This window comes from Kryptolebias marmoratus, linkage group LG13, assembly GCF_001649575.2.
Source record: "Kryptolebias marmoratus isolate JLee-2015 linkage group LG13, ASM164957v2, whole genome shotgun sequence".
NCBI classification, from domain to species: domain Eukaryota; kingdom Metazoa; phylum Chordata; class Actinopteri; order Cyprinodontiformes; family Rivulidae; genus Kryptolebias; species Kryptolebias marmoratus.
The window spans coordinates 25443571-25454801 of record NC_051442.1 but is presented as its reverse complement, the minus strand read 5'-3'; the positions used below and the strand labels follow the sequence as shown (position 1 = coordinate 25454801).

Sequence of the window (11231 nt, the reverse complement as noted above, 5' to 3'; positions counted from 1 at the left end):
CGGCTGACTTAGCCGTCCCTAAGTGAACCAGCGCGCGTCAGAGAAGGGACCGGCAGAGAACGGCTGGCCGACATCAGCATTCCTGTTTCGGGTCAGCCGTGAGCTAGACGTCGCTAACTCCGCGGAGCGTGAATATCCAACATCCGACTTCAAACTAACTTCACTGCGGTCGCAAACCAGTTTCCTCCCCAGCTGCAGCTGTTTTGCATGTCCTGCAGTGTAATCATGGAACATAAACGCATCGACAAACACTTTGTGTCTGCAAAACATGTGAGGAGAGCTGCAGACGAGGGACAATCCAGAAATGCTCATGAATGTCAGTTTATAAGCTATCAAAGTTCTCAAATAAAGCACCTTTTGAGAATGTCAATGTTTGTTGGTAATTATCTTACAAAACTAGGAAGTATTTTTGGTTTAGATATTAAAAGTTATGTTTTTTAATTGATTTTAGTAAAAAAAAAAAATCTCAACTTTTCATCGCAACTTTTAGGAAAATGCCCCACGAAATCAGGCATTTTAGCCCACAACAATCACAAAAAATGCCCGCAAAATCCTGGAGGGACTGACATTATAAAATGACAATTGATTAAAGTTATTTATCTAAGGAAGCCAGCAGATTGTATCAAATCTTCTCTTTGGTGTAATCCCCCATGCTAAACAGCCCATTGGCTACAGTGGGAAGGAAAAACTCCCTTTTAACAGGAAGAAACCTCCAGAAGAACCAGGTTCAGGATGGGCGGCCATCTGCCTCAATTACCTGGGGTTAGAGAGGACTGTCATGATCTGTGTGTCTTGTTCATCTATCTGTGGTTCTTTGAGTTTGTTTGTTGGAGTTGTTCTTTTCTTGATTGTTATGTTCTCTTCTAAGATTTTTGTTTAAAGTTTCCCAGTGTTTCCTATAAGTTTAGTACTTTATCCGTTTGTGTTTCTGTACATTAGATTTACTTTTGTGTATTTCTTGTTTCAGTTTCCTATTATTCCCTGTGCTTCACTGTGTTCTCTGCCACGTCTCAGTAACTTTACCCAGTCAGTCTCTGCTCCTCAGTCCTGCCTCACGCATCCTCACCTGTCGCTGGTTTCCGATAGACACAGCTGCAGCTCATTTCCCCAGCAGTCTCAGCCTCATATTCACTCTCTTTCCTTCTCCTCTTCAGTAGTTCATTGTTTGCTGTATACCACGACCCAGGGTTTTTTTCCTTGTGTCCCCTTGTAGTCTCATGAGTTTATTTGTAGTTTTTGCTGTCTTACCAGTGTTTTGTTTTTGAGTCCACCTGCATTTTGGATTCCTCTCCTACAAACCTTGATGAAGACAGGAAAGCAACACAGACAAACACAAAATGACTGGTCCAGGTGTCAGTGTTGTGGTTCTCGGATCCGGTCTTGGTCTCGAGTCCGGTCTCGAGACCATTTCTTGATGGTCTCGGTCTCGTCTCGGACTCGACCGCATTTGGTCTCGGTCTTGTCTCGGTCTCGGGCGCTGAGGACTCGGCATTTTATTTCAAGACTGGTCAAGACCGCAACTGTGGAAATAATGCTAAATCGTCAGAATATTATCAATTTCTTTAAGATCCTTATTTTTATTGGATGCACTACTGATTCAAATCCAAGCAATAACCATTCTCATTGGTAAATGCATGTTGTTTTTTAAACTGCTGTCCCGCCCACCCCTTTTCACCTTGCGCGGGCTGCAGCACTTCAATTGAAAGTCACAAGTGGTTGTCTGAGATGTCGGCCAAATCATCGGTTATAAAATTCGGCTATTTAAATCACAAAGAATATATTTGTAAAACAACATTGAAAAAAAAGCATACAGCGCAATGCAAGTTCTGCAGTTCTTCATTATCAGAGACGGTGGGGACTACGTCCAACTTTTATCGACACCTTGAAAGAAAGCACAAAGAAAGGTAAGCTACATGTAAAAGTGATGCTAGGAAAACTAGCTAGTTAACGTTAGCAATTTTCTCGGTATTGCTAACGTTAATACCGAGCTACACATATTAAGTTAGCTTAAGTTATATATGTATACTTTATCTTTTAGGGTGAATGTTCTCCTTTCTTATCCGCTATTTGCCACCTAGCTTGATCCACAAGTTATTGCCACCAGTAGTGTTGGCGAAAACATGTCGGACATTATTGATTTGATTTGATTTAATTTAAAGAAGTGTTGATTTGTGTTTTTCATGGACAACGCTGTTTTAATTACAGCTTTCCTGAATATGTCTCCGTAATTCTGTCGGCTTCATGAGTGGATCGCAGCACATAGGGGGAAGCAGAGCAAAAATAAAAGTCTGAATAGATAATCGTAATATATTTGGGTTCTTGTCTAATACTTTTCATGAAGGAGGAGACTGATGTGGACATCTCTACCTATGTTTATTAATAACCATAATAAGGTTACGTTCTTTAACGTTCTTTACATGGTTATGTTTTTAAAGTAACCATGACAGAATGTAATGGTTACGTCAGCATGTGCTGGCTTGTGCTGGTGGGTATTAGTAACCCCACTGTCTCTAAAGCCATTATTACTACCTAATAAAATAAATATATGTATAATTTATTAATGTTCCAAACCTGATTTGCTTAACCTTAAATAAGTAGTATTTTCTTGCATTGGTCCTACAATTAACATTATTAAGGGAAGTAAGCAAATACAGTTAACCTTGAGAGGCTGAGTCGACTGGACATATAATAACTTGTTCCTAAGTTCTTTTTTTTCTTATGAAAAACAATTATGAGACAGACAACAAAAAGCTATGTAGTTAATAATAAGTTACATTGACCTTAGTTCATGTCAGCTGGATATAGCTCCTGACATTGAAGATAAGATGTGGAGGTGATGCTCCGTTGTTTGGCTGTGGGAACTAGTTTATAGATATAAGCAGAGAGTGAAGAGACTAAGTGATATGTCTCACCTTATGAAAATTACTAAATTAGTTGCTTTGTATGGATATAGGCAAATTACTTTTAGAGACCACATTTTTATGTTACCATTTACAATTTCAGGTCAATAAGTAACATTTTACCAGTTCACTCTGTAGGGTTCATACCATATCAGTCATTTAAATTGTTTATCCATTTCAAAATGTGATGGCCAAAATACCATTGATTTGCATTTTGTTTACCCACATGCGTTTCTATGCAGTAACACTACATTACACATATTTGACATGTATTTGTAAAGTTCCTACTTATTTTTAAGGTTGTTTTTTTATGTAATTGATGTTCATATGACCAGATAAACTGATTTCTATGTCCTATTTATTAGGTTCCTGGAATACAAGGCAGGGCAACAGAGTGATGTCACACAGCCAACAATATCGTTATTTACACAGAAAGTCCAACTCTACAGCCCACAATCGCCAAGGCAGCAAGCCATCAGTGAAGCCATTGTTCAAGATTTGATCATTGGATGTTGTCTGCCCCTCTCACTCGTGGAAAATGGGCACTTTAAACACTTTCTTGAAGTCCTGGACAGTAAATACACACCTATCTCTAGAAAAACAGTTTCTGAGAGACGAATTCCAGAATTGGTCAGAAAAGTCAAGGAAACTGTCTTGGAGAAACTGAAGACCCAGCGGTCTGTGTCATTAACAACTGACCTCTGGTCTGATCGCAGGCTGCGCTCTTTTCTTGGGGTGACTGCTCATGTGTGCTACAAATCTAAAGATTCGTATGCACTTGGATCCTACCTGCTGGACTGTAGGCGTTTTACAGGGAGGCATACTGGAGAGCACATTGCGTCTGCCTTTGAGGAAATCACCGAGGAATATGATATTCGTGACAAAATTAGCTATATCATAACAGACAATGCAGCCAATATGAAATGTGCTTTTAAAGTACACATGCCCCAACAGCAATCTGATGACAGTGACAGTGAAGAGGATAATTTAGATGACGAGCACTTGTGGGAGGACATTAATTCAGAGGAAGACATTGACTTACCATGGTCATCTGGCGAACGTCTTTCCTGCTTTGCACACTCTCTCCAGTTAGTTGTGCATGATGGTATGAAGGAGGTCAAGACCATTTCTCGCACTATAGCAAAAACATCAAAGTTTGCAACCCTTTTACATAGCAGCTCGCAATTTAAAGATAAGTTTGAGGCTGCATTTGGCACCAATAAAAGTGTTCCAGCTGCAAATTCAACTCGTTGGAACAGTACATTTAAACAAGTACAGGCCCTTACAACTCTAGAACACAAATCACTCAGTGAAATGTGCAGCAAAGACTATGAGGATGTGGTGTTCAGTGCGCGGGAGTGGAACCAACTAAAGGAGCTGTGTGTAGTCCTTTCTCCATTTGCTGAAGCAACAGAGCTGACCCAAGGGGAAACATCAGTGACTATTAGTATGGTGGTTCCAACTGTGCTGGACTTGAACACACACCTCCTCAAGATGGAGGAGACCCGCATGCAGTGCCAGCCGTTGGTCAGAGCCCTCCAGCAGTCTCTGGCGAAAAGATTTTCTGGAATCTTTACAAAAACAAACATGGCCAAAGACAGCGGAAGAGAGGAACCTTTTAACCATGACGTGTACTTCTTTGCTACCATGCTGGATCCACAGTTTGGCTTAAGCTGGGTGGATTTAGATGTTACCAACAGAGGAAATGCAGTGTCGGTGAAGAAGTTCAGAGATGAACTTAAGAAGACACTGACAGGTTGGTATGCATTTTCTTTGCTGGAAAAAATGTCTTATTTGCAAAATTATAAATCTTAAAATGTTTCAAATTTGTAGCACATAAAGTCTTAAACATAAAGTGGAATTTATAGTCTTTTGTCATCAACATTATCTTGTACACTCAAAGTTCTTGAAAACTAACACAGTCATCGTGTTTGTGTTTTTCAGACACATTGATCCTTGGGGTGGAGAACATGACGGACAGTACAGATGATAAGTGCTCAGAAGCCAGGAATGTGGATCCAACCAGTGATTCACCACCAGTCAAATGCCCTCGACTTCTGTCACGCTACAAGGCACATAAGAAGCACAGGTCCTCTGTCCAGGATTCAAGTATTGCAACCCAATTAACCAAATACTTCAATGATATTAAAGACTGTGACAGTGACAATGCTCTTGCCTTCTGGGGAGAAAACCAGTCCAAATATCCTCAACTGCACAATTTGGCTTTGAAAGTGCTATCCGTCCCTGCCTCCTCTGCACCAGTGGAAAGGGTTTTTAGTCGAGGAGGCATTGTAATGAGACCCCATCGTGCACGTTTAGGTGCAAAAATGCTGCAGTCTCTAATTTTTCTGAAGTGCAATGAAACCTTACTTTAAACTAATTTTATGTATCACCTACTTTATTCTGAACACTGTTCAACTACATGGTTATCCTTGTTCTCGAGTTTTGCCATTGAAGTTTTCTAAAGGTTTGGCATATTATGAAACTGCTTCCAGTTGAGTAATTTTATTTTTGAAACACATGCAGTTGGGCCTCTGAATGTCAGATTTCTTTATTATGTATGTTATGTATAAGTAGCTACAATCATTCAACAGCAGAGTTAAGGATGCAGTATGTAACTTTGATAAAACAAAAAATATCTTTATAAAAGTTATAGTTATAGTTATAGTTTTTTTTACATATTTAAGTCACTATGTTGTGACAGAATGTTATCAGACAGACAAGCTGTGAAAAAATTGAGCTCCTCTGCCTTTTCTCCATGTTCCCAGTGCTAACTGGAGAAATGCACTGCTTGGTCAAAAACAAAACATCTGATCCAGCAAAATGGTCTTAGAACTGACAAAAGTCAGTCAGGTTTTTGTGCACGTATTTCAGTGGGGTTTGTATTTCTGCAGATGGCAGTAGTAGCTCAGGGAGGAAGTGAAGGAGATCAATCTTTTTTTCAACAAATTATCTGTCTCATAACATATTGTCACAACTTGGTGACAGATACAGATTTATTTAAGAAAAGTTATATAAAGTAGCTTTAATCTGTACATTTGAGAAAAAAGGAGTGAAATTATTGCCATTTTTTTCAGTTTTACACATTTGCACATGGTTTTGAAATAGCACATTTAAAAACAATGTACTGTTCATGAAAGGCAGAGAACATACTATTTTGATCGACTTTGATTGTTTGAAATTCTGTGATTACTGCACAGAAGTACTAAATAAAGATGTTTATGTTTATTCCAATTCTGTGTGTCAAATATCTCTAGGTGTTTTTACGTGAATGTGGGTCTTTTAGATCAATTTAAGTGATTTTGATCATGTTTCACATTTTATTGTCACATACTGGCGCTGGTCTTGGTCTTGACTCGGTCTCGACTTCCCTCGGTCTCAGTCTCGACTTGGTCTCGGACCCTAAAAGTCTTGGTCTTGTCTCGGTCTCGATAGACTCTGGTCTTGGTCTTGTCTTGGTCTCGGGTTAGGTGGTCTTGAACACAACACTGCCAGGTGTAGCTTCTATGGAAAAACACACAAAGAGAAACACTGGTTAATGACAAGAATAATTACAAATACAAAAATGGAGAATAGAGTGAGTAAAGAGAGCAGCAGACTGAGGAAATGTGGTCAGTTTAAACTCCAGCAGTCTAAGCCTATAGTGGCATAAGTTAGGGATAGCACAGGAAACGTGTCTGAGTTTAAAAGCAGAAAATGAAGTCATTCAGAATCATTCAGGTTTTTATGTTTCAAAGACATCCTTTTAATTTGAGTAACCAATTCGATTCTGTTAATCTAATAATAAATAACTGTGGCGTGCTTTATGTTTTTCAACACATATTGTGATACATTTCTGAGGTGAAAGCTCAGACATTCTTGTAACCAAGGGTCTGATTAAATCTGACGTTTTCATCATCCATACATCCAGTAGAAGCTTATGATCACTTTTTTTTGGAATAAATATTCCTTGTATGACTGATTAGATTATTTTAGACATTTTATCTTGTCTACACTGCTGTATCTGTTTGTGCTTTGCCATGTTATCCTCATTAATTCAGTTGAACCCCTTTTGTTAAGTTGCAAAGGGCTCCAGATGATCTTAGGCCTATCTCATCCATCACATCTGTCATTGGTCTACTGCAGCCCTGAAACTGCTCCACAGCCTACATGCATATTTACAGGAGCTGGTGTCCCATCTGAGAAAAGCAAATTACCCCACCCAGTGTATCTCTTTCTGAGTTAATATTAAAATGGGATAATAAAGAGGGGCAAGATTCCCTGTGGTAATGACCCCCCAGGGACCCCTGGCTAATTAAAGGGCTGCCCCTTCCAATGAAGCATAATCACTCACAGCTTTGTGTAGACAAACACATGAGGGCTCAGTAAATGAACAAATGGGGATTCTTTGTTCTGACTCTACACAGAATGCATATTTTGTAATGTAAACCATGTTGTTCGAGTACAAGCTGAAAAAATTAGACTTGATAAATGCATTATCATCGAAAAGGAAATATAAATGAAAAGACCAACAGTGTGTGTTGTATACAAAGCTGATGCTTCAGTATAGACTGAGCTTCAACTGAAACTGCACAGAGGGTGAATGAAAGAATCTATTTATTTCCTCAGGCAATTGGTTATTTAAATGTGAAAATCACCAAAGTACATAATCTGAACTCGGTGCAGCTTCTTTCTGTTTTCTGTTTGAGTCAGACCGGATGTCCATCATCCATCCATCCATTCGCTTTACCCACTTTTTCTTTCCAGGTTGCAGGGAGCTGGTGTCTGTGTCCAGCAGTCACTGTGTGGGAGGTGGGATACATCCTGGACAGGTCACAAGTCCATTACAGGGACACATAGAGACAACAGAGATAACCATTCACTCACACCTAGGGACAATTTAGAGTTACAAATTAACCTAACATGAATGTTTTTGGTCTGTGGGAAGAAACCTTGGTACCTGGAGTAAACCCGTACATGGGGACAACATGTAACCACGCACAGAAAGGTTGAGAGATGAACTTGCAGCCTTCTTGTTGTGAGGCAACAGCTCTAACCACTGCACCACTATGCTGCCCCAGATCTGTTATAACTGAATAAATAAAATGGCTTTGATTGACCTCCACCAAGGAGGTACACATTTCCAGTCGTGTTTTTTTGACTGTGCACAAGATTACTCAAAAAGTAATGAACAGATTTTGATGAAACTTTAAGGAAATGTTGAAGTTGTCACAAAGAACAAATGATTCATTTTTAGTGGTGATCGAGATCATAGTCTGGCTCCTAAAAATATTTGATGGCCCTATGGCCTAAGTGGAGGTTTGCGCTCTGAGTTCCTCAACATACAGTGACATCACATACATCAATTATGATGTCACATGTTGGTTATGTCATCAGTTTGCGTTCACCGTGTTTCTAGTTATTTCTGTTTTTGTTCTGCATATCATTTTCACATTTTAAGCAGAAAAAAGAACAAGTCTTCACGCATGTTTTTGACATAGCCTGGTTAAAAACAAAATTTTCCGCATTTAAAAGAGAGTTTTAAAATTCAAGGTTTTTTAGGCCCAGGTGTGGAAAAAATTGGACAATTAAAGGCCTAGCATTCCTTGAAGAAATAAATGCTAAGTAAACTTTAAATAAATTAGAGTTTTAGTCGTTTTGTTCAAACATTAAAAATGTGCAATCTTATGCAAGATCCTGCACAATGTGTTCGTGATCACAGTATATATGTTGACAACTCTCTAATATCCCACCAAATTTTAGCCAAATATCTGAAAAACTGACTGCATATAGCCATTTTTGTGTTTTGTAAAGTTGCATGGTTGTGGCAGCCATCTTGAACTGAGTTTACTTCAAAGGTTAATTAGATGTAGATGTACACCCAATGATTACTATCTGAAAGTTTCAATAAAATATATGTTATAAAATATAAAATAAAATAAAATATATATGTTATGAGATATTTTGCTAACAGACAGACAAATTAACTTAAGCACACACACACACACACACACACACACACACACACACACACACACACATGGATTTCATGGTGGCGGGCAGTAATATTATCAATAACAGTCAAATATGAAATGATGCCAGTACCTATACAATTGATCACAATCAACAACAGTTCAACAAATATAAGTAGTGAGGGTGATGTGATGTCAGCTCACCCCACAAACGGATGATAACTCACCTGGTGAGTTATCATATAGTTATCACTATTATGATGATGGTGCACTACACTATTTACCATTGTAGCTAAACATGTCTATATAGGTATAGAAAAGTCTCTAAAGGTATATAGTGGATATAACCATAACCCCTAATACTGATGTAAATAAAACAGTTTATAAATCATACATTAACATATTATAATGGCATTATAATATCATTATAAAGGTAACAATCTAGTGTTGGTGTAGATTCTCAGTCACCCAGGACATGGGAAATCCTAAAAATTTAAAAGCAAAACAAATTAACTTCTACTCTGTAGTGGAAGACATTCCTCTGCCCAAACAAGGGAGCTTTCTCAAGCTTGGATCTCCGCACTCTCCAGTTTTAAAATGAAAAACCTCAAAATGTTTATACAGCATAAAAGTCCAGTTGCCTTGTTTTCTAAACTTTTCAGATAAGTTTAGATGTAAATGAAACATTTGCTTTCCAAACAAACAAATAAAAAAATATAGATCAACTAGACATGTTGGTGTGCAGTGAGTTTGTGAGCAGCAAGCAGCATTACAGTGAGTTTGTTTCACTTGCTCTTGTAAGGTCTACCACCAAGCAAGAGACAGTACCAAATAAACTCTTCAGTCAGCTCAGAGAAGCAGAGATCAAATTTGGTTGACAAAAAAATAAAAAAATCCCAAAACTCTGAACCATACCATACCATATGAAACCACTTTATTTCTAAAGCACTTAAAAACAACATAACAGCTGACCAAAGTGCTGTGCAAAACTGTAAAAGAAAACAGAAATGACACAATAAAAAAGGAGCTATAGAAAATTATTTAAATGGTACAAGTTAAAAAGGGAAAAATTAAAACCCAAATGATAACTCACTCTAGGTTAAAAGCCAAGGTAAAAAAGTGTGTTTTCAAACAAGTTTTAAACAGCTATAGATGGAGCCTGAGTGGCAACTTATTCCATGCTTTAGGAGCCAGAACTGCAAAGACTTATGCCCCTTTTCCACTGGCTCCACTCTACTTGGCTCGCTTTGGGTGTGTTTCCACTGGCATTTTTTCTGCTTTTTTGGTCTCTGCTTCGGAGTAGGGCCAGCGGGCTTGCCCAGCTTTCATGGGTGACACAAGCTTAGCTCCTGTTCAGTCACTGGTCATGGGTGTGGCCAGATTGAAGCGTAAGAATAGCAAAGAAAACAACGATAGACAATTTTGAAACGGTAGCGAAGTAATAAGAATATAAACAACAACGTTAGCTTACCCTGCAACGTTTATGCCGTCTGTCCCCCAGCTGAAGGCCTGTAAAGCCTGAAACCTCCGGCTGATAACAGCTGTCCTACTCCATGCAACAATCGTAGCATCCAGAGCATTTCTTCCACTGCGCCTCTCTTCCTGAAGTGTCAGGAGAATCCCCATAAGTTTAGAAAACAGCAACAACACAGGGCCAACGTTGTCCATAGCTCTTCCGTTGTCTCCACAAATGACGCCAAGTTTGGGTAGCGTGCACCAAACCACACTAGTCGGTGGAAACCCAATGCATTTTTCATAGAGCTGAGCCAAGCCGGGCCGAGTAGAGCAGAGCTTCTGAAGTAGAGCCAGTGGAAAAGGGGCATTAGTCTCCTCTAGATTTATAAAATGTCTTCAGGACAGTCAGAAGCATCTGGTCAGCTGATCTAACAGCACGTAATGGCATGTAAGGGTGAAGAACTTTAAAAACAAATAAAAGAATTTAAAAATTTGGTGTGGTACATCCTGAGAGTACCCCACCACATACTCTGAACTCTAAACATGGAATTCAAATTAGTTTATTTATATAGCACCAATTTACAACAAAAAATCATCTGAGGGCACTGTCATTTTAGGCCAATTTAGCTTCACGGGGTTCATAACAAACTGAAAGCTGCAGACCAAGAACAGGTAAGTGCTAAATTGATTTTATTTTGAAAGAGAAAGGAAGACATGGCAGTGATCATATGTGGATGAGAACAGGAGTACGTTTGTGTTTTTTTCAGGTGAGTGAATTGCATAACTCCAGAGAACTTTCAAACTGTTGTCTTACTGTCCTTTGTGTTTTTCCAGGTCACCCAAGAAGGAGGATTCCAGAAAACCAGATGACCAGATGAGGAGAGTATAGGAAGCAAGCATGTAAGAAGTACAAGCAGGTGTGTGA

At 38.9% G+C, this 11231-nt stretch overlaps 1 protein-coding gene across 1 annotated transcript; it reads left to right on the top strand.

Annotated features, from left to right (window-relative positions):
- Window positions 1-1561: 1561 nt before the first annotated feature.
- LOC108245951 (zinc finger BED domain-containing protein DAYSLEEPER-like) lies at window positions 1562-5566 on the top strand. The gene is made up of 2 exons (XM_017433216.3): window positions 1562-4656; window positions 4845-5566. The coding sequence occupies exons 1-2, from the start codon at window positions 3819-3821 to the stop codon at window positions 5273-5275; spliced, it is 1269 nt and encodes a 422-aa protein (XP_017288705.1). The 5' UTR covers window positions 1562-3818; the 3' UTR covers window positions 5276-5566.
- Window positions 5567-11231: the final 5665 nt, after the last annotated feature.